Source organism: Balearica regulorum, chromosome 7, assembly GCF_011004875.1.
Source record: "Balearica regulorum gibbericeps isolate bBalReg1 chromosome 7, bBalReg1.pri, whole genome shotgun sequence".
Lineage (NCBI taxonomy): Eukaryota > Metazoa > Chordata > Aves > Gruiformes > Gruidae > Balearica > Balearica regulorum.
Window position 1 is genome coordinate 26,353,641 of NC_046190.1, and position 25,430 is coordinate 26,379,070.

At 37.2% G+C, this 25,430-nt stretch overlaps 1 protein-coding gene across 1 annotated transcript in view; it reads right to left on the reverse strand.

The window, feature by feature from the left end:
- The window catches only part of DLG5 (discs large MAGUK scaffold protein 5), a 109,776-nt gene that overhangs the window by 49,106 nt on the left and 35,240 nt on the right, over positions 1 to 25,430 (reverse strand). Inside the window, 3 exon segments of the mRNA XM_075758626.1 lie at positions 1,695 to 1,838; positions 7,069 to 7,234; positions 18,600 to 18,668. Coding sequence (XP_075614741.1) covers positions 1,695 to 1,838; positions 7,069 to 7,234; positions 18,600 to 18,668 — 379 coding nt within the window.

Consider the following 25,430-nt stretch of genomic DNA (forward strand, 5'->3'; position numbering starts at 1 on the left):
GAATGACTCAAAGCATTTAGGAAAACCAATCCTTAAAATTAGGACAACCTGTTAAAAAAAAGTCTTTAACAAATTATATTTGCACAATTAAATACACATAATCTTTACATGTAGGTTATTAATCTGTTATCTGTTATTCAGATTTTGTTGGAAATTATAAATTTTTTAAAGCATGGGGTTCTAAGAATTACTGCAGGACAAATAACATTTGAATAACATATTCTACTTGATCCATTTCTTTACCCTGAGAATTACTCATAGTATGAACAGGAATTGCATGCATGGGTTTCAATGTGCATTGTCATGTTTTATGCCACCTATGTTCCAACAGTGAGTTTCAGCCGCCCTAAAGTTTTACGTAGGAAACCAAATTATTCAAATCCAAGCAAAGAAGTTCTTATAATAAAAAGAATTACCTCTGAATCAATTAAAACACACTATACTTTCTTCTGACCAGATAATCTTAGTCTGTAGCAAGTGTAAATGTGAAAGCATGTACTTGTATATATGCATCATTTTGCACAAGCCTAAATTGTTGGTCTCTGAGGAACACGGCTATATTCTTCATATACATAAGTATTTCAATCATTCACTCTATCTTTTAAAACTCAGAGTTCTTCTCATATGAGAGGGTAAATCCTTTTGTACTGTCACGAAATTACTGAAATAAACACAGTGTAACACAGTATGGTTTCAGGGACTACAGAACTCTTAAGTAAGCAAACCACTGATTTTTTAGGATACAGAATACAAGTGTTTCACATCAGCATTGGATAGACATAGGTAATTCAGCTCTGAAATACAGAACACTAATGCTGTGCACAGAATTCACTAGCAAATTAAGTACTTGAAAATCCTCAAATGAAACTAGGAATAAAGCTCTTTGTAAAGAAGCCACACAACTTGCTACATCTGTACCTGTTGACAACCTTTAATGGTATCTGCAGGTTTTGGAAGAAGCATGTAAGGAAACAATGCCTATCTTTAAGGGCTTGAAGAGTTGTGAGTCAAAGTACTGTGTAAGAACTAGCAACCCCCCCAACGAAAACAAATGCTGTCATTAAATACTAGTCTTATTTTATAGCGCAGATTTATTTTTATAGCGCAGATTTAGCGTGAAATAAACTTCAAATGAAGAATTTATCTGCATTTCTATTTCTGAGCTGTCTTCCTTTCAAGTGAAGAAAACATGTTCCTACTTGCATCAAATGACTGTTTTTTAAATGGAAATGCACGCTAGAAATATGCTCCAATTTCTCCCTATTTTATTGCATTTTCATAAACACTTACAATTGGTCTAAGCCTGTGTTAACACTCACACAAGTCAGTGAGAGCTATCAAAACCTATTAAAAAACCAGTAACAAATGACATTCAAGTTATATTCTGCTCTCCAGCCTGACAGTAAGACTATTGGATTGTAATTGCAAGTCAGTAACTAGCCTTTCCTTGTCAGTGTCCCATCAAGACATCAGGGATTTCTGTCTCAAATTCTTCAAAATAAAATAAAACAAGCATTCCATACTTGATCTTTTCAAATAGGCCAGAAATATTTTATCTGATGCATGCAAACATTAATCTTGCGATTAAAGTAGAAAACAGAATAAAAAAAATTATTTGGTTACCGTGTTCTAATACTTTATGATCTAGCACAGACTGGTAAACTCTTACCTCATATAGCTTGATTAATACTTACTGATAAAAGTCTGCCTCTTTTGCTGCTTCTTCACATCTTTTTAGTGTCTTGGTGTGTTGATTCTGCAGAGACTGTAAGTCTGACATGGCCTTCATGCACTGAATCTTCAGTCTTTCATAGTCGTGATTTGGTTTTGGACTAGGTCTAGCATGGAAAAAGAATATGAAGTCAAGTATCAGCTACTAAAGAGAATGGAAAGTCTGGGAAATTACTATCCAATAAATAAACAGTATCACACAACTGTTCATATTTTGCTTTAGTTTAAATACTGACCACATCACATTAAGACGCAACCACAAATAAAAATTCACTGACTTTAACCTCTATTAGTTTTATACTAAGACGTAACATCTAATAATGATAATTCTGTCTAACACAGCCAAAAATAGTCCTGAATGTGCACGTACCTCTCTCCTGAGCAGCCGTATTATCACAGAGCAGAACTGTCACTTGATACAAGAACAAGTCAATCACAGTACTCTTGGCTTTCCTGTGCTACCATGTCAAAATTCTCAGAGAAAAAGCAGAGAGCTGCAGTGAGAGCGGGGATGAAAAGAGGCTGCCAAAGTCAAGTGGAGGCTGTGTGGAAACCTGGGCTAGGAGAAACTTCTCATCTAGGCAGTGGCTGGAAAACCTCGTCTACAGCTCCCTAGGAAAATCAGCACTGGGGTCGAGAGAAAGAATTTCAATGGGACACCAAGCGTGTGCATCTGTGCTGGCACAGTTTTACTGGTTTGACTAATCGAGCATTGAATTTACTAATTTGACCAAATCATTCTGCTGAATTACATACTTGATTGAATGTATTCTTTTAACCTACTATAAACGATGAGAAAATATGTCAGAATCTACCTCACACTTCCATAAGATAACCCAATTTTTGTTCAAATAGTTATTAGGAATCAACAATACAATATAATCTCCAATAAGCAATTTTCAGTAAGCTGAATGAAGTGAAAGCCAAAGTCAGTCAAAAGAAAATTTTTGACTGAAATTTTTTTTAATATATCAGGATGATTGAGAGAGGAGACATTTTCTAAAATAATCTACTGTGTCAAGTAATTGCCCAACATAAATTATGTCTACAATGTGTGGATTATTGCACATGATACCTTTATTTATTTATTAGAAAAATCATAAATCACACTAGAAACTAAATTAGCAGGATTACATCTTCTTGTTTTGAAGCATTAAGCTTCTAAAAGAGACTCTAAATCGAACTATTCCTCCTCTACACATTCACAAAATTTTTACACCATTGAATTCTCTAGTTTCAAAGCGAAGCTCCTGACAGCTGTCCCTGTGTCATCTCCTGGGTCTCTCATAACTCCATAGGCAATTAAAAAAAGGGGGGGAAAAAAAAAAGGAAAAATGAAAATAAAACAATTGCTTTTTAATTTGACTTTGTTTATTCTCATATCAGATTTGTTCCGTTGCCACACAGAACACCCTTTCTCCCTCCCACCTCGCTTTCCCCCAAACAGCTTCGCTGTAAACGCAACCTGAAAAACAATCAGAATTCTCTTTGCTTCATACAAAAACAGCAACATGGATTCTGGAACTGAAATGCAGATGGCAATTGAATTGAAATGAAAATGTTTTCACACTGCTGCAGTGGTGAGAGTTGTTAAAAAAAAAAAAAAAAAAGAAAAACGCCAGCCACATGTGATTCACAGACTTTTAGAGAGTACGTGTAAGTTGCTTTTTAGCAACCCAGTTGCATTTGGGTTGCTGAGTAGTACGGCCTTCAATTGTAATTCCTCTTGTTCTCCTTCCTCCAGAAAAGCGCTATTGGGAAAAACAAAACAAAAAAAATCCTTCCTTGATTGGCAGACTTTAGCAACAATTAAAAGCTAAATTCATATAAAGCTACCAAATATTCAGGTCACATCTACAGGGATGTCTTTTGGGGTTTTTTTCATTCACTGTTTTGGGGTGCCAAAAGAAGTAGTACGCTATTCGTACAGTGCTACAGACATATTACCACAACTGCTGCGGTGTTATTCTTTTAAACTACAACCCTAGTGAGCATAAGTAAAACTCAATTTGAAATGTTCACACCCTTGACAGAATCACTAAAAACCCAAGTATTGATTTAAATTAGACTTTAGGGTGAAATTATTGAAAGTAGACACCATCTGTCCACCACAGTCATTAAAATGACAACATTAATCAAAGCACAGTTTAACTCTCAGTTGAAGCATTAAGCTTACTGAGACCCATTAACACATGTTCGTATTAAGCTTGTAATCATAATTTCGTATTTGTGCAAAATATTTCAGTGTATAAATTTTTACTAACAGACAACTATTAGGTCAGTCTCAAAGCTATGGCGAGAACTTGTTCTACAACTCTAACATCAATCACGTGTATTTCATACGTTGCTGGAGTAACACTAACATTATTCTAAAAAAAAAAAAAAAATCCTATAAACATATGGATACCATGTAGGTACCTACAGAAGTTAGCCTACCTACACAATGAGGAATGAACAACACTGCCACCAGTAACTTCTTGCATTCTAGCTCAACTACATGAAATAGAAAACATCTGGATAGTCAAAGCCATATGTTCCACAGTGCTGTTCCAAGGGATTATGCCTCAGCAAGAAAAATAGGGATATGTACAGGAGGAATATTGGTCAGAACTAAAAAATAAACACAAAGCAGTCCATTCAGATGCATATAGTGGTTGACTCTTCTTTAAGTAAGACCACCACAGTTTTTTGCTAAAATGTCTCACAAAATACAGAAAACTATGATATCAAGAAAGGAGAGGTGACAGTAACTATTTTGGAAGCATTGGTTCAAATGTTAAAAAAAAATTGTAAATGCTAGTATCAAATGTCCAACTGTTTTTCTGATATTCACATAACTCAAAATCCTTTGTACTCCAGTGGAATTACCCCAAGCATAAAGACCACAGTGAGACTGACAGTTGCATGTACCTAATGCTGACATAAAAGCTAATGCCAACAGCAGATCCAACTTTGTGGGCAATGTTTACCCAACAACTTGAAAATGTTTTCATTTACTATTGCAATTCCACCACCACCACCAGTTACAGATTACATATAAACCAGTCTCTTCCCAAAGGCAGTTTGCAGGAGTTTTATTTGTATTGCAGCTCTCTTCTACTACGACCTAAGTAGTAAGAATAGCAAGTTTAAGTCTATGAAGTGCACCTTGAGCCACTAAATTATTTGCTCAAATCTTTGCTTACTCACCACAGCACATGCATGCATACACTCACTGTCAAGTGACACAAGCCCAGCATGAGCAATCCTACTCCTGTCCAGCAGGATGACACATGTTCATCTGATTCAGCACATCACAATCCACTGCTGTGGCTCCTCTTCCACTGCTCTACACTTAGTCAACACTTGCTTTGGAAAACAGCTCTCGGTTTTGCAACTCCAGCCTTCACAGCCAGCACAGCCCAGCCTACAAAACTGTTGCGAGCTGCAACTGTTGTGAAGCACACCATTGTGATGTGTCAAGATTTGCCCCTACACCACCTGTGTGTGGTACAGCCATGGTTCAAGCAGCCTAAGCACTCAGGAAGGCAAAAGCCCTTTTTGGGTCTTAAAAGTCATCATCTAAATGATGATCTTTCAGCTTTGACACTTCATTGTAACAGCTTTCAATGTCTGAGCTTTGACTCCTGGAAGGCTGAAGATTAGTTTTTTATGAGGAAAGAATTTCAAAACAAAGTAAAAAAACCAAACCAAACCAAAACAAAACAGCAAGCTTTCAAAAACCATAGATGTGTATGTGGATAGGAGAAGTAGTTGCTTTTATACTGAAGGAAAAAAAAATGTCAACTAATAACCTTCATTCATTTCCCATTCTTCAAATATTTAATTGGTTGGAAGGCAGCATCCTTCATCTAGCATACACTGTTCAAGCACTGCTCAAATGCAATGTTTATTTTGATGACTTGTTCTTTAAGCTGTAAACATTTATATTTTCTACAACATAAAAATCCTACACTGGCAAAAGAAGATTGATTTGACAATTAGAGAGAAAAAACTAGGGCAGTCTAGAGGACAGCTCATCAGAACTTCATTAATAGCATCCTGGATTACAGAGAACATTACTGTAAGCTATAAAACCCTCAGTGCCTAAGCTCTAGTGACTTCAAGTAAGAAATCTCTCTATATAAGAAAGTAACTGGAAGCTATGCAAAAAGATGTTGACATTTGACAACCTTTTCCTGTCCCATGCCCACAACATTTGGAGACCCTTAGATAGAACACAAGGCTCTTAAAGCAGCCCTCAGAACTCATGGGGGGAAGGAGGCAGCATTAAAATAGGAGGCTGAGTGAATAAAAAGCCCATATTCTCTCAATTCCAGTTCACTGGTTCAAATCTCGACATAAGGACACAAAGTTTACCTAACTACCTGACCATGCACAGATAGAGCAGGTGAAGTAACAGATAGAAACAACAGCAAATAAAACATTAAAGTACAGAGAAGCTATGCACAATGGCAAAACCTCCCAGAAAATCTGTTCTTCGCTTTTATTTCGGCTTTGGTCCATCACTGTTTTTCCAAGGTTCAAAAATTTTCTCTTTCAAAGCTACATTTATAAACATTAGCAGATCTTTAACGCTCTAAAATAAACCAATAAACCAGTTTCCTACCCAATAAAACCCTTATCTACCATTAACTCATACACTCCTTGAGTAATATCTTCCTCATAACTTATCAACCCTCAAATTAGAATGAGCTGCATAAGGCTGCTGGCCATTAACTGACTTTGAACACACGTTATTATAATTTGGCAGCACTCATAACTTCTCAGCAGAGGAGAGTTCCTTACTCTCAACATGTTAATGCTACACAGTCCCTCAATATATGTATACCAGAAAGCATATCCTCCTAAAAAACACTTACTCCCCTCAATGGAAGTCCAAACCCCTCTTTTTCCCTGCAGAAGCACAGGAATAGCTGAGGTTTTTTTTCCTCTCCTAATTTTTGTCCTTCAGCCAAGTATTGAGAGCTCTTTCCCTTTCTTCTCTCTTGCTTTCAAAACAGCAAATGCTTCACCACGGTCTTCTTTCTCTGCCCACAACATAACACAGGAAGTCTAAACAACTTGTTTGCTTTCTTCTCTCAACACAGAGATGAACCCTACTCCCCTCATTCCCACAGCAAAATTGCTGGAGGAAGTGGGAACAGGCACTCAACAGGCAGCTCCAAAACCTGGATGTGGTCACCTACATACACACCCACCACCAGGACGCAGGTAGATTACAAGCAACATATATACACTGCAATATCCTTGCTGCTTTACAGGCAAGCAGGAGTCACGACACTTAAAAACACTACCGAGAAGTAAATTCAAATATTACATTTCCTTTATTTTTACCTGCAGTCATCAAAAGTTGATCCAGGAGATGAAAGTGCAAGTCGCTTGCGCAGCTCATCCCTCTCACGAGTTACCTGACGGAGCTGATACAATATCGTCTCCAGCTTCTCACTCATCTGTCTCGTGTCTATTACGGGTGGTGGAGATGATGCTTTACCAGTCGTACCTGACCAAGAGAAATAATTTGCAGTCAGAGAACTCCTCAAAAGAACAATGCAACTTCACCAAAGAAGCTAACACAATTTTTAAAAAATCCCATAGTTTTGGATGCAGAAACATGTTCAAAAATGAAACAAATCACGGAAGCTGTCATCAGTGACTTGACACAAGGATAATGCCCAGTCAGACCCCATGCTTGCAGAAAGGCCCTGTGTTGCACATTAAGTTTGCATGAACTTAGAAGTTGCCTAAAAGGCAAGTTTGCAGTCATAGTTACAAAGACCTCAGAAACTACCACAGTGACAGATGTCATAGGTACAAAGCTATTTCCAGTAAAGAACCACATCCTTGTTTCTTAAAAAAAAAAAAAAAAACAAAAAACCAAAAAAAACCCACACCAAAAAACCACACACAACCACAAACGTAAATTCCACCCACATCAAATTACCCCAGCGATAGCAGAGAAAGAGTTACAGCACAGGGGCACTTTTCCTGTTCCTTTGTCTAGCAGCACAGACATACTATTCTGCTACATGCTACTGCCAACATTTATTTTTAACGCAATTCTATGCTTTCACATGGCACAGTTTATCAGTCCAGTATGTGAAGTTAAAGATTTGACTTGCCAACAAATCACGAGAAAGGAGCTTCCGTTCTAACAACATTGGCTAAAATGAGCACATTACCATCACTGCAACTGGACTACACATCAAATTTCCTCTAAGGGGCAGTCATATATTAAAAAGCTTCACAGTATATTTTAATTCTCAGCTTTCTTAATATCAGAGATGAACGATGATGCCTACTGTCTTCCCAGACAGTTCTACCAATACAAAGATCTCTTCTTCCACCTGAGAGATAAAAGCATGGTATACTATGTTTCACAATATGCTGGCAATTAATTCAATTGTATTTTTAGTTCTGCCCGTTTTAATCCCAGGCACATGAGAGCAAACTTAAAGATATAGATGGCGGATGTAAAAGTCAAAGGCCTAAATTTATACAGAAGATTACTATTTTTTACATAAAAGAGAAATTCTAGAAATAGTTTGGATAATTATACACTTGAAACAAGTTGCTGACATACATATTAACTTAAGATAAACCTTTATTATGCCTTTTTTTAAATGAAGAAACAAAAGATACAATAGTAAAATAAGGCTCTTTGATCACTGTCTTTTCAAAGAAAGAATTTCAAACAAAGTAATTTCATCTAATCAAATGCTAAAGAGTTGCAAGGATTGGCTTTTTATCTCTAAACCCAGTTTAGGAAGATATTGCAGAATGCAAAAACTCCCTCCAACACTTTCAAGTAGAACTACCTGTGCTGCAAAGTTCCCACACCAAAAGAACTGCAGGGTTGGGTCTATCATACATACAGCATCTAGAATAGTAGGATCCTTGTTCTTATTCCTTTCAGCTGTTACTGTAATTCTATAATGAGAATTTATGAGCACAGACTGTTCTTTCAATCTAACTGTTGCATAATAATGTATGTAAATGCTCTAATAGCAAACTGAAGAACTACAAAAACGGCAGGAACAGCCTGCATTCTCTAGAACGACACAAACTCACATCGCTCAAAAGAATTCTCAATGAGTGCTGCATTTGGGCTTTCTCCTACCACTTTGCTTCACTCCTCCATCCAGATGGAGCTCCTCCATCCATAACGACTAAGGATCTCAGACTTTTGAAATGCAGTCATCCTTTCTTTTTCTAAAATAAGAACCATTCTACATAAATTTTAAGGCAAGATTATACAGAAATCAGTAATAACACAAGTGCACTGTCCTAGGCTTACAATATAGGGAATAAACAGGGAAAAACAATTGGACAGATAAAAAAAGCCAGGATATGTATTCATTTGGAATAGTTTGGATACATTAATGAGCAAGGAATTTCATAAGCAAATGAAAAGGTAGAGGCAGACAAAATTCAGGTGCTGACAGGCTGCATGGTCTTGGGTAAATTCAGTGGCAACCTGTACATTCTCTCACTCAAGCTGACATATCAGAATATGAGTAACATTCAAAAAGCCCCCTTCTCATCCTTACAGAAAAGTTCAAAAGTTTATCTGTCATCCCGGGGCTGCTTGCAACCAAAACAGATGAATAAGATGTGAGGGGCACAAGAGGAAGGAGGAGATAAATCCAGTCCTACACAGGTGTGCAATGGCTGCTCTGGGAATCTACAACATAGTAAAAGGAGGTAAGAGTTATACCTCTGCTCCTCCACCTCTTCCCCACCCCCAGCTTTGACAACATCCCAGTGACAATCTTCCTCAGGCGAGGAGAACATTTGTGCACACAGACTTAAAACTGTGCCAAGCAAGACAAGACTGCTTTCAATAAGGACAGGCTAATTAGCCCTAGGAAAGAAGCTTTCTTGACTAAAGACATTCATCTCAATACCAGAAAAGGTTATTTTTCATTAACTTGTCACTTTTTACAAGTACATCAACAAATTCTTTCATCTCAAATGCAATGATATTGTTGTCAACGCATAATACCAGCCAAGAGATGTACCCCTCTTAAGTGCTATAAATACACAGATCAATACGATCCAGATATTCCCTCTCTTATCCTTAAAAGAAGTCCAAAAAGTTTGTCTTTGCTTGATTTACTATCAACCTTACGTCTTCAGTAGCTGCACAAGAGGTGTCATAAAAGTTAAATCAGATTTGTGGATGGTCAAAAAAAACCCCAACCAAATCTAAAAACTTAGTAAGCTCATCTTTCATCAGAAAAATTCAATACTTTTCATTTCCTTTCAAGGGGCTTTAATATGTGAATGCTAAAAGCCTCTTATTGCATCTGGCATCCTGATGCAGTAGAAGCAAAGTGACCTATGCTTCCAGCTTCGTATTCTTTTTCCATCTGACTGCATATTTTACACAACAGTACTTCCTTTCTGAACTTTGACCAGTCAAACTGGTCTTAAAATGTACCAGCCTAAAGGCTAAATCTCCATTACCCAAATCATGCCACCTTTCAGTAACTCACCTGCTTTCTCAGACAACCTGGATTTGTGAAAATGTATTTACTGCATGTCCTGCCAAGTGCAACTCACTCTTCTGTTTCGGTAAGCCTCAACTCATTTTTTTATGTGAGCTGCACTTGGGCTCTGAGAACCCAACCGCATGGACGTCACCTGCCCAGCCGGCCTCTGGGCAACCAGCGCTCCACCAGCGCCTGAAACAGCCCGACAGCCTGGATGCATCGTGCTGGCAAAACATGTTTTGCCCATGATGCAGTACATGCATTAAGTCCTGAGTATGCACTGGCTTAACCTACAGCAAGACTTGGCAGGATTTCCATCATATGTTGTATAAAAGAAAAGCCTTAAAAACAGTTGGAACAATCACGTCTTCCATAATTAGAGCCCAAATGCTGGACTTAGCAGAAACCACAGCGATCCATTATTGTAGTACATACCAAATACAATTCTGGATGATTACTCTAATCATCACTGATTGAAGAGATAATACAGCCACACGGAAACCACTACTCAGTTAGCTTCATATTTGGGGATGGGGTAGCAGACTTTTTGAAGAAAAAAAGAGAACGTTAGAAGAAACAGGCGTGGGAAACTTGTTGAACTGACCAAGATGTACCATAATGCCGAATCAATATAACAGTGAGGTGGGAAAATGGGTACCAATGCATAAACTGCTACTTTTAAGAAATACCATTAGCATATTTTTAATTCTAATAAACTCATTTCTCTTTGACAAATACACTTGTATGGCAAGTTCAACTAATTCAAAAGGCAATCTGTCACAAGCTAACAGAATGCCTGAATTTTACAATGATTTTTTTAAACTCATCTTATGAATTTGCGCCAATTCTTGCTTGCAAACAAACAGGAGACTATTCATTATACAATCAAGCCTTTTTCATTGCTTTCTCTCATAAAAAAGTAAAATCAACAAGGATGTTGATTTCAGAATATTATTTCTTTATGGCCTTGTAAATCATAACAGAAAGTGTTAAAAGAAGACTTGCAAGATATATTGCAAAACATGATCAACAGGGTTTTTCCCCAAGCTCAGGAAGGGCTGAGGAGTAAAGACTTATGCCTGCTGTAGGAAAATGCATGCTAAAATATTTACTTTCTTTCAATAATTTACGAGGGCTAGAACAGGATTACATATCAGAAGTTATCATTTAGATACATTTCTTCAGATACATCTTCTGAAGTTGTCTTGAAACAGCATAGACCAGAATTGCATGTAGGTGAAATAAAACATTAGTAAAAACAAGCAGCAGCACACTGAGGAAAGGAAACTGAAAACTGAAATAATGAACTGTGGAAACAGTTTCATCTGACAGACAGAAAACCTACTAGGTTATGAAAGCAGTGCGGATCATGTAGCATGCAAGGACAAAACAATGTGTAGTACTTCAGTATTTGTTTTAACACAGAATATAAAAAGCTAAATAAACCCACCAGCATGTAAAACAAACTTTCAACTTCAGTAAGTTTGAAACTTTAGAAAGAACCGAAGAGTGGTTCTAGAAAGATCAATATGAAAGAAAATCTACTACAATACTCAAAAACAGTGGGGGGGGGGGGGGGGGTAAAAAGGGTAGATATGTCAAATCAAAAAGTCTTTGCAGAATTTTGCTGAGCTAAAACTTAATAAAGTGTAAAATCTGTTGCCATGACCAAGGAAAAAAACAGCTGAAGCTTCTGGGTTTGAATATTCAGGAGCTCCCTGATGGGAAAAAGCCCAAACCCTACATTAGTCAGGCTTACGACTGCACACTGAAAGCATAATCCAGACAAAAGTGCCCAATCTGAACCCAAGGGGGACAAGGACTAGGGTTAAGCGCTGCACACCGACCACAGGGATGAGACTCCACCAGGACTCCTTCCTTCACATCTTCTCCCGCAGAGGAGTTGGAGCATCATCTCACCATATTGTTTCATTGCCCCAGAAGAAAACTGCTGACACCGAAAGGATTTCCTGAGTGCACAGACTGATAAAGGGCCTCAGGGAGCAGTGAAAGACGCTGTGTTCCAAACATGCTGTCTGGAGTGCAGGAGAGGGATATTCACACACACTGTATTTCGATTCAAATCACTACAGACCAACCAAATCTTCAGAAATTCCTCCAGAGAGCTGCCAGATGTTTAAGAAGATATTATAGCACACAAAATACCACGAAGTGGTCAGCTATTTATTAGTGGTTCTCAAGCCCTACCTATGCAGAACCCTTAAGAGACTGAGAATTAACTCAAACTGATTCGTTACGGGAAATCTTAAAAAACAAACAACCCCCTCCACGCAAAAAAAAACCCAACAAACCCACAAACAAAAAAAACCCCCACCAACCAAACAAAAAAGCCCAAACAAAAGCCAAAAAACCCCAACCCTCATCCTCCAAGACTGCATCAAGTATATATCAGTAAAGTTAACTCTTTGTTGTTACTGTTGTTTTTCTAAAACAGGATATCACATCCCTTGAGTAATTCTTGGGTAACTCTGAAGTAACAGAAGCCGAGATAAGACTGTGCATTACTACATGTCAACCCATAGCTGCCTGGAAACGGACACCATAGAAGTCAGTGATAGTACAATAAACTCTATTCAAAGTGTTTATTTACTTATGAGAAGATGTTTATTAACAAACACACTGAAAATTAGGTAAAAAGATTAAGAATCAGTCCTAGAGATACCTACATGACTCATGAACAGAGTAAAATAGGGGAGTGAAGTTACTTTAAGTTCATGGAAGAGGGTGTTTATTTCCTAAGTTAAAAGTCTTGTTTCCAGTAAACTAAACAAGTACACATCAGATCAAAGGACAAGAAAATTACATAGGAAATAAATCTATAAAAACAGCTTTAATTTTATTATTGAGGACACATTTCCCAGAAAAATGACTTGTGAATAGAGACTGATTGGCAGGGAGGTGGAACATTGAAGGCAATCACTGCAGTACAGAAAAGGATTCTGATGTGGTGTACTAGTAGTGATCCTAGCACCTTTTCTTATTCATTTGTGCCTGTTTGGCGGGTGTAATATTGTCACTTGTTTCTTTGTCATTATGTGTCAATTGTTGACGTAACTTCACCAAATATAAATCTTGTGTTTGTGTTAGTAAAAAAAAAAAAAAAGCAAGAATTACAACAAGAGATTCCTATAGGCTGCCAGGGAGGGAAATAAGTAAATCACTTTTCCAGACAAGGAACAAGTGCTTATCTTTGACTGAAAGAGCATCATGAACCACACCTGCAACTGAACACTTCCTGTGAATAGTGAAAAGAATTACTCTGTTATATACAGCTGTAAAAAGCATGACGCAATAAACTGAAATCACAACAACATAAAAGGACAGTTGTTGAAATGGCCAACATGAAAATGGGGAATGAAAGACTACACATTATTGGAAAGCAATTATTATCTGATGGGAGGGGGGTAATATTTGCTTTGGAGTAAGAGTTAAGGCCCTCAGATTAAGTAACTTGAATTACAATGAGTAAAAAAAACTATCTGTGAACAGCCTGCCAAGCTGATAAGCTAACAAAGTGTTAAGCAAGGAAATATTGTCAGTTGAAGTCAAAATTGGCCAATCTTTGTGGCATCAGCTATATAACCACCCAATGGCTGCAAGAAGAAAAATTATAAAATTATAAAATTGCCGATGGTGGTGTTTGCTACAAACTGATACGTAAATTCCCATAGGAAAAGGCAGAACAGTGATATGAACAGTGAAGAGCAAGAAAAAGCACTTATGACTAAAAAAGTGACATCATTTGCAAAGAACTGAACAGCTGGAACAATAATAGTCTGTTAAAAGATCAAGGTGATACTATGAGATGTGGAATGAAGAAGATACAAGATTGACAGCTGTAATCACAGCAATGCAAAGAGAGGTGGCTGTGGAAAGGAGGAGATTATACATGTGGAAAGACAGAAGGCCGTTTCCATTCCAAAAATCCTCTCATTAGGATCTCAGTATATTTTCAAAGAAAGGAAGAGTATGCAATGCCTTTCTGTTAAAAACTCATTATGAAAAACCATAATGCAGGCTATCCTCAGAGCCACAGCCTGACTCCTGTATACGAGCAACTGTGAATTGAGAAGTGGAGGAAGAATGACATTTTTAAAGCACTAAAGGAAAACTCTGAAGTTTCATTTTGGTACTAGGGTAGGTAAAAAAACAGCTCAATTCCAGAAACTATATAATCCCGTCATGGCATCGTATTTCTCAGGTCAGTAATGTGTTACGGGAGGCTGTAAAAGTAGTATTGGGTATCAAAAGTCTTGAAACACACCCTTTAAGTCAACTCAGAGGCTTTTTTAGGCAACATGGGCCAGAACAAGAACTTAACTAGCTATTGTAAAAAGGAAGAAAGGAGCCTGATTTTGCAACAGAAGAGCAAGCAAAGTAAAAAATAAAGGATGGAAACTGGAAGTACAGCAGATAATCAAGTGATGTACAGAAAGTAGTAAGCACACTGTGTTACTAATTTCCATAGCAAAAAAAAAAAAAAATTTCAGGCTGAAGTATTGTATAAGTAGGGTGATATTTGACTGATACTATATCATCTACAGATAATCTTCCAGAACACAGGCCTTTCATCTTTCCTTACAGGTCCAGAAAATAATCTGATGGGATACAGAAGGAATATCTGGTCCAACCCCCCTGTTCAAGCAGGACCACCTAGAGCCAGTTGTCCAGGACTATGCCATTGAAGTTCAATTCAGTGCTTGGTGAGCATTTATCTTCAAAATTTTAAATGTCAAAAGACTGAGTGTACTATACTAACTGGTGCTTTTTTTTTTTTAAAAAAAAAAAAAAAGAGGTCTTTATTCTGTGTTCTTTTCCTCTCCGTTATCATGACCGGTCAAGTGGGAGACTAGCCAGCGACTGTCACGTATAGCTCTGTTACTGGTTTCTATCCAATTCCTAAGTGACACTGTTGTTCCGTGCTTGGCACGCCAGGCACTGAATCTCCATAAATAATTATTCTGATGTCAGAAAAGCAGGATTGTAGCTTCATTCAGAGAGTCTACTGGGCATGGGGAGTGGGCAGATGAAGGATGCTTCTATTTACACACAAAAATCTTTGTGATTAGCCAAGAGCAAAGAGAAAAGAAATACAGAGAGAGTATGATAATGTAATGAGGATTTGTTCCTTCAGAGGGAAGAAGGTGGGGTTGAAACACAATGGTGGGATGCAGGGATTACAGCAGTTTATATCATATCTCTTTTGGAAATTAACAGTGAATATTTGTCCTCAGTTCCATCAAAATCACCTATTTTACATGCACAGCATGAACTTCATTAATACAAGGGAAAGAAAATGAAGGAAGCATAAGGGGAAAAAGAAAATATTGTAAACTAAATCAATTTTGAATGGTGAGGAAAATACACAAGAAAAACCTGTAAAGAGCAATGATTTGTCTCTGTGTATTTTTATTTACATACAGATACAAAAGAAGAAAAGGCAGATACACCTATGGTCAAGGCAGATAAATCTACAAAGGAGTTTCTTCTCCAAAGCTGCTACCCTGCTGCTACACAGATGGGAAAACTGGCTTCCGATCAACTGCTTATTTTACCACATGCACATGAGCCTGGAAGTTCATTCTTGCTGCATCCCTCATGCCCATCTAGGCAGGGAAAGAGAAAAAAGCTTGGATGACACCACAGTACTCAGGATAGACTAGCCCTCAACTCTTCTCTGAGTCACATTATACAAATTACATCACTCCTTGCTCTCCTGTTATATTAGGACTACAACATTACTGACAACTGAGAGCGCCCCAGCGTATCCAGTTGTTCCCCACATAGAACCTGCTCCGTAGCTGTTCATCCATGCTGCTGCTCTCTGTGCTTGCTGCCCTCTTCTCTTTCAATGGGAGAATCAGAAGTGCAAATATACCCAAGACTCTGGCACACCATGGGTTTATACAGCAATAAAATTATGTTCTCTCATCGTTCCCTCTTCCTTTCCAAATCCTAACATCACTCTTCATTTATTTGACTGAGACTGAGCCGATGTTTTCCTTAAAACTACCTTTTAAGAACATTTGTCTTAGTACTCTGTAAGCTTAATTCTTAGATCAGGGTCTTTTTCTGGAAAATAAGCCCATTGTTATATACATCAGCTTCATAAATTAACTCTGAAACCCAGGATAGCTGAAAAACATAGAATCATCTCAATTTCATAACGTCCTGGCTTACTTGGAACTATTTCAGAAAAAGATCATTTAATTAAGAATACTGGCAGCAGAAACCACTTCCAACAATAGGTAGGTTGATTAAGCTTGGGAAGAAAAAGATGAAGCACATGGACATACTGTTCTCTAGTTACTTTTGTGGAGTCCAAAGACTACAAATGAAAGATTGCATTCTCTCTTCTAATTAGAAGACACTAAGATTCACTCTCTGCTTCTTTATCTGGGCTTAATTAGTGGCTCTAATACCTTTCTCATTTCTTCTGAAAGGTCAAATGTGTAAATGTGTTTCTGAGCTGCTTGACAAACAGAAGCAAGGCAGAGTAGAAATAAAAATCTGTTAAATATTAATGAAAATCAGTGTTTTGAACTCAGGAATAATACAACAGATCCCTTTTCTGCCCCATGAGGAAGGCACATGGTAGTGGGGAAATGAAAATATTCCTTTACATGCATGTGTGTACACATATAATTATCAATATCAAACTAAATGTATTCCAAAGCTTACTTTGTCTCCAAACCATGAGCTATTTACCTTTTTTCACTGATGCATTCATTTCACAGGCAAAACTTGTAATTTCCACTGCACAGAACCACCCTTGTGAAAACATATTCCAGTAAGATGGGGACAGGGGAAGGGAGATGTATGTAAAATTCCTGAAACACTATAGCAACTCAGTATATGTTGGGATTCCATTCAAAGAAGTCATATGAAGCCTTCAGGGAGCTGGCATGCAAACGGATTCAGTTATGACGGTTTGTCATTCAACAAATCAGCCAGTATTAAAATAATCTGACTGCAGCTTTGAAGTGACTTACAAACATGTCTACTACAATATGTTGGTTATTAAGCTAAGAAATTTTGCTATTGATATTAAATCACATTAAAAATATTATCTCTTTTATAAAAGGTCAGGTACAAAGAATTGAGTATATGCATCCACAAAGTTACAAAAAATGCAAAAAAAAAAGTTTAAGTGTACCTTTCTATTTTAAAATCAGGAACATGGGGCTAGAAAGGACCACTTGCATCTTCTATCTCAGGCATCACTTCGTCCAATTATTCCATAAACTTACTGGAATTTACCTTAGAAGAACTTCCTTCTTTGGAAGGCTCCTTTTTTTTGCATCTGGTTGTCCTAAAAATTTAGAAACTTTCTTCTTCCTATTTGCAGCCCCAATTTATTCACAGCAAATTAAATCACGCCCTTCCTTCAGGTAACAGCATACAAACATGATCTTGATAAAAATCAAACTAACATGTCACAGCTTCCCGTATATTCAGCAAATAGTTCAGTCAACCCTGAAATCTTGTTCCTGCATGCTGGAGTTAAAAGTTCAACTCAATGACTGCAACAGATGTCTACCCACATCCTTAAACAGACAACTGACTTGCCTGGTGCCGTCAGGGAAGTCTACAGATGCCTGACACAACATTGGAACTTAAAATATGCAAGAGCCTACACTCCCTGTCCAAGACAAGTGACTTTTACACAGATTTCACAAGAAAAGTATTTGTGCAAGTAAAGAAGGAGGGAAACTGACAGCTAATAAAGCTACTCAAAGATGATTTTGTTGTGAGAGGTCTTTTGTCCACATTTCTTTTTCCTCTAGGTTATTTTTTTCCTTTTTTAATATTTTGTCATTCCCAATGACATTTAAAACAGAGAAAATGAAGCAATTCATTGCATGCAGAAAAAAAAGGGTTGAAGCTTGCAGCCAGTTCCAAAAGTTTAAAAGGGTATGACCTTGGCTAACAATATTTTTAATTTCTCTGATGTTTTTGACTGACTACAATTTTCATATCACATCTACATATATACATACACATATATGCATGCCTATATATATATTTATACGCACAGACTTGTACAAGCTCAACATTGCCATTTTTACATCATTTTAGTAAGAACTCAAAGGTAGTTGCATCATTCAACGTATCCAAATGCAACAGATTTTATTGGCAATAACTGCATACAGCCATGGAAACGTTTAACTTACACTACACAAAACAGCTATACTTTTTCCCAGTGAAGATGCATAGTTACATCTTATAGTTCAACTTCTTTGATTTTATGAGCAGAATCCCTCTACCCTTCCCAAAGGCAACCTTAAAAACTCGTTCTCCCAGCTCCCAAAACACACGCTCATCAAGTTGTTAGATTAATACTTTACTCACCAATGCTACTCAGAGAACTGCTGCTTTCAGAATCAGAAGGCATTATGGACAGCACGCTGTAAGTAGACCCTAAAATTAGAAAATAAAAAATATTACTTTTTTTTCTTTTCTTCTCCCCAAACCAGCTAATGATTCATTTTCTTGATACTGTAGATGACAAACGCACTAAGTAGAGAGAATACACGTCACTAATCCATAAAAATCTAATAGGGAAAGTATAATTTGTAAATTAACATTGCACTGTGCACTGAGTAGGAAATCATTTTGGATTAAATAGTGAAAATGAGTTCAGCAAAATATTGAACTAATACAACAGTTATTTCAGCTACACTGAAAATACAAAATTTCATCTCTACATTATGAAGATTATGAGTGATACCTGTGACAATAGTCAGAATCTATTTTGGTTTCTTATCTTTTTACATGTACCAGTTCCTATTTCATTGTGTAACTGATCTTATTCTTATCCTCAGACTTCCTTCAGACTTAGAAATTTAATTTCATTGGTAAATAAATTTTGCTTGCATCCATTTGCAACTTTCAGTATCTGACCTTAAAAGCTATCTGTTGTTACTTGTGATAGCAACGGCAAGTTTTTTCACTTAGTAACAACATGATCAATAGACAGAGACACCTTTTATTTTAGTTATTTTAGAAGCATGCTAGATTTTACTTACCAGAAGAACTAGAAAAACAGGTCCTACTTCAAAACCTTACAAACTAAAGAGCTCCACCATCCCTCACAAACAGGATAAACACATGACAGTAAAGACAGGGAGTGATCATGTGCAAAAGCAATTTAAAATCTGGTCCATTTTCGGTACTAGCCCGGATGCGAGACCTGTCTTCATCACAGCCAAGCTCAAAGACGGTTTCAATACTTTCAGGAGCTGCCTTTCCTATAGTTCTCCTTCTTATGTTTCAATATTTGTTTCTTCCAGTCTCTTTGAAATTAAAAAATAAAAGCTGATAAGCAGCATGAGATTAAATGCATGGATCTACCTTTGAAATAGATTAAAGAAAGGACAGCCTGGAAAATAACAATGAAATCATAGTTTTTGCTCATGCTTATCTCTGCTTCTTACTAGGAAGAGATATGACCTCTGCAGCTACCATAGTGTTAGATGAAGAAAAGGTAAGATGTGATAAAATAAGTTTACTAACAACACAAGCAATAACAGCAAATTGAATTAAAGAAAGCAAGCACACTTAGGGCCTGATCTTCAGCTAGTAAAAGTGACGTGGACCCCAACTTTAATGAGGTATATTTATCTTTAAAAAGAACGAGGCTCCTACATTTGATAAAAGGAGTGACGTCTAGGCAAAAGCAAACTTAAACAAGTATTTGAACATATGGAAAACTCCATCTAAGCAAATCCTCCGGTTTTATTAGCAGACATTGCGGAAACTAAGTACCAGAAAAGAAACTGAATCTTGAAGTGGACTCTTTAAGCTGGCAAATCCCTGTGAAAAATTACCTAAAATATATTGGTTACCAGTAATTTTAGGTGATTGTATGCGATGTAAGTTTTTTGTTTTGTTCTGATTTTTAAATAAAACACGTGACAAGCATGTTACTGACTCACTAGCTTCAGAAAAAAAAAAAAAATCTGCTGCATATTTTTGCTTCCATTTCAAACATTTTCACATATTAATTTAAGCTATATGCCTATTTCATTAAAGCTAGAACCAGAAGAATTAGAATCATAAGGGAAGCCAAAAAAAGCAGATCAATATGTTGAACAAAGTAGGATATCTTTATGACAGATAACATGTACTGAGATTGTATCAAAACTGCGTGGAACTCAAGCACAATAAAATCTTGTGCCAAGAAGTGACACTTCATTGTACTTGGCAATTTAAGGCAAAATTGCCCAGTTCCTCTAAAAGGTTACGTAGGAGTCCCATACCTAAACAAACTTTTACTGATTGTTGGCTGCTTTCACTTCTTTTTTATAGTGGAGAAAGAAAAGATCCAAAATCTCGTCATCTTAGCTGATCTTGCTTTTATTTATCTTCAAGAAGGACTGATCCTTTCTATCTTCTTTTCCTGTGTTAAAAGCCTGAATCAGGACTTAAACCAAGTTAAATTCTGCTCTCTGGAACAGATAGAAAAGTTCTGTGAAGCTGACTTCATCAACAGAGACATATGACTCTCCCTAGCGATGTTCGTAAAACATTAGCTCAGATTTGTAAATGCAAGATCCGGTATGCATGGCATGTTATCACAAGAAAATGTACAATTCTGAAGAAGGGAGGAATCATCCGACCCATTCATAATTCCTCAATTCTATCAGAAACAAACAAAAAAATCTAGTAGCATTTGTTTGGCTTCCAAGGCTGTTTGTGGGTATGCTTGGGTTTGGTTTGTTTTTAAACTACACAGGATATGTGTTCATTATTGTAACATGTGCCACCTTTGTCATCAGAACCAGTTGCATCAGCAACAATAACCAGAGGACTCTACAGAGCTTTCACAATATTAAAATTTTTCTTTAGGTACTGAACTGATACACATTCATGTATTCAATTCAGGCTAAAGTAGCATTGTACTTGACGTATTCTGCTTGATCAAACTACCAATACCTCAGTAGTACCTGAAAATGCTCCAAGACAGTGTTTCCCCACTCTATAGGATGCCTCATCAAATAAATGAAAACACTCAAAATCACCCCAACAGGAATTCAGATACAGGCAAAAAGGCAAGGAAAAAAGCACAAGTTAGTTTCTATAATCAAAGGCACTAGAACACCCTACTTATTCATGACCAACCATGGTATTTAAGAAATTTGTTGCAAAACCACCACACGCACACCCCTTGCTAAACAATTTTCCACTTTATTTCAAAGTCTTAAAACTATCTTGTCAAATTGCACAAAAAATAAGATCAGAACACAAAGGCCAACAAGAAGCCATGACTACTTTTTCAGGTTAATGTTCAAAGTGCTTCACACCTAGGGGTTCACACATGCCTATCACCATAGTTTTCCAAATATTTGTCTTTCATATTTTTCTGCTAGTATTCATCTCACATGCCAAAGTCCCTCAGTACAAAAACTTGCTACATTCGACTTCAATTCACTGACTCATAAGAATTGCTGACATATTCTTTAAGTTCAAAATTTACAACTTGAAATGACAGGGTTCTGAGAAACACAGTAGATACTACTCATACTTAATTTAAAGAAAAAAAGTGACCTGTCTTTTACAGACACACATTTGTACAGAGAGGAAAAAGAGCATAAGCATCCTGTCTTTGCATGGCAGGCTTGCTTCTGGGGCATTTCTTTTTTGCTCATCCAGATTTAAGCTTTGGATCAGTTCCTGGCAGCATTAAACAGCTTTGGCGGAGCAAAGGGATTTAGAAAGTGTTACAATACATACATGAGAATCTTAAGAATCCCACTTCCTTCTATTTTCAACAAGTAGGGCAAGTCAAATTCCCTTAAGTTAGTAATAACTTTTAGTCAGATGACAGGAAGACCACTTAAAAACTTGCAAATTCAGGAAAGGAACTAGTTGCTTAACTGTGGAAGCCACCTCTGGGGACAGCAGAGGAACTGGATTCTAGTGTGCCTCCATCTTTCACATCATGTCCACAAAAAACAGTGATATATATTTTCCTTGTTGAGGAAGAAAATTATAGTAGAGGAGAAAAAAAAAAAAAAAAAAAAAAGGAAAAGTGTTACATGTCCTAAGAAGACATCAACTGTCTAACCAAGCTAGTTCCTCATCAGCAGTGCCAAATCTAGACTGATGGAATTCAATTATTAGCACAAAATTAAAACAGAACATTTCTCTCTTCTGCCTAACTTTTGAATTGTGAAACACTACATAACGCTGGGCATCACCTGTATTCAAGGAGAGACCAAAAAAGACAAGCCAGCTAATCTTAAAGTAAAGCCTCCGAAACAATCTTACGCTTGGTCCCTTCTGTAAGAAAGCAGCACAAGGGATCAAGTTAAATTTCTTCTAGGACTAAATGCTGAATTATGGAATGATTTCCAAGAACAACACATTGAGTTCAAGTTTCATTACATGGGGATAAACGGAATGCCAGGATTGCCATGGCTGTGTAGAACTTTCTTGTCCTCCTCCATACAAATACACGTTCATATGCAGCTCTGCTCATGGCTCTAAAGCATAGTGTATCCAAAGGGACTGTAGTGGCAAAGTAATACACAGGGGCTCAGCTTTCCAAGATTCATTGCCCATATGCTTTCAATTCTTTTTTTTTTTTTTCCCCCTCAAAATGTATATTTTATTCTCAAATATTTACAAAATTATATTTATAATTCAACTGAAAGAAGGCTATTTCATTTTCCAAAATTTACTATATTAACTAAATGACAATGTAGGAATAATTTCTCAGATAAACACCCTCAGCACAGGACCAAAGAGGCAGGTATACTGAACCTGTTTCGGTGTGTGAAGAACCAGGGTTTAATTCAAGGAGCATTAGGTGTTTCTTCCCACAAGATGGGGAGTGCTCCGGTCTTTGCACAGTTCTTGGCACGTCACCCATCTTAAAGGATTGCATTATTATCTGCAGTGTGGCTGACTCCTAAATTAAGCATGTTTCCTAACTAGGAATACCTCCCTCATTGTAGGGCTGAGCCTAGGAGTGCTTTGCCTGCACGAATTTCTTTTGCTACACCTCAGCTTTTAAGGATGACATTAAACAACTCTCCATGCTCCCCTGCTGCGAATTTCCATTGTTAATTAAACTCTGCTCTTTCCTCTCACCCTTCCCAGCGCAGTGACTGCCAGCTGATTCAACTTCTTGTCAGCAAATGATTTTTCTGATGGAGGCCCAATGCACCGGATGAGAGGGCAGTGTGACAAACATTTGTTTATCTACATCTCTGTGCACCAAACCGACTTTGGCAGGACTCCTACTAGCTGTGGGGGAGCGAAAAAGTTTGATTAAAACTGGAAATGACCCAGATTACAATGTTCCCATTGCCTTTACAACAAACAAAACTGCCCAAGATCACATGGATCTGCCATGCTCTGTCTCTGAGGCTATTCTTTTCCTGGCAGCCTGTGCAGCCAGGTTTGTCGGAAACCATAAGACACAGTCATTTCTTGCAAGTTGTGTGATGTTCGGACATTAAACCCTGACCTCATGCAAAACTTCAACTGGGTATTTGCTTCCATCCTTGCCATCCTTATTTCAGATGTTTCACAGCCATTTACCTTTAACAATATGAGTAACTCTGAGAACAAAGGTAGAGACTTAGCAGTAAAGGTAAAACAGCAGTAGAGGTCATATCAGCAAAAGTTTGCTGTCTCTTCCCCCATCTGCTTTTAAATGTGGCTTTATTACTTATTCTACACGCCTACAGTTCCTTAATACTGTGCCCTGCAGCACAAAATTCTCCTATTTTTAAGACACCATGAAAACCAAGTGAACTCTAAATGGCTTTTTAAATAATCAAGGAGCTAAAATTTTACATTTTTTCCCCCAAATGCCTCAGTTTATAACAGTTTCAGAGAGACAGTGAGGGTCCAAAAGTTTATTTTCCTTTTACAATGGAGAAAACATTTTATATCACACTTATGAAATACTAAGATTGTAACATTAAAAGTGTGGTTTTGGAAAAGATACTTTTGTGCTTAAGCCATCTTTCAGTTCTAAGCAATTAAGATAAATCTCTTGTTAAGGACAGAACACTTCACACATGAACAAGGACTTTGGCACCTTTCTCCGAAACATTTAGTAAGAACCAGCACTGGTGACAGAGTAACAGATCAGGCTGATTCTCATTTAATATGACAATTTCTTTGTAGGTTTAGATTCAGAAAAGTTAAGTAACCTGCTGGAGGCCAGAGACATCAGTAAAGAAGCCCTGAGTTCAGATGCTTAAGTTCCTAGTTGTCAGTCATACAGTCAAGTACAGCATTTGTTCTTCAGCTGTTAAAAACAACACTAGACAAGTATCTGTAAAATTCCTATTTTCTTAGCAATATCTGTTCAAAAGACTTCATAGGAGAATAAGCCCACAGACCGATATATCTAAATACGCATTCCTAAGTGTACTCTCCCTAGCAAGCAATACCTACACTCATTGCTATAGATTTTTTTGTTGTTGTTCTTTAGCCAGGAAGCAATACAATGAGTTATACTGAAAAGAATTTACAACCTGTCTTTAAGAGAAATCTAAATCACTGGACTATTGTTGTGCATCTTACTACAATGTGAATTATGAAAGAAAGCAGACATTGGTGCCTTCAGTAAAAAAAGCAGAAGAGTGGCCATAAGAAAGATAAGAGGAAAGGGCAAGAAACAAACAAAAAAAAAACCCCGAGGTAGTTCATTTTTCTACATGATCACTTCATCATTAAGATACACTAATACTTTATTAGCATTATTTGTTCTTGTTTACTGCATTCTGAGCATTGGGTCAAATCACCCTCTTTTCACACAAAGTAGCACAGAAAAGATTAAAAATCTTTACAGATCGGAATTTGCATAGTTTGAGTCACAAAACACACATGACAGTGCTTCAGTTGACAGCATTCCAGCTATTTCCCATGGATGTGATGCTGTAATAATGCCTTACAGAAGTGGGACAGAAACAATTCTTAACAGCCAAATTACCATTAAGTTTTACAGGATAGCAGCTATTACTAACTGGTAATTGGAAAGAGGTACAAAAACTTATGACTGCTTAAGAAATTAACAAAACCACACCCGAGTATATCAGGTCAGCCAGAAACAATGCCCCTTGCTATTTTCTAATCTTTCATTTCTTTCTTCACAATTTCTAAAATGACTAATTTAATCTCTTGCACTCTGTGAAACCACATCAGAAGTGATTAAATATA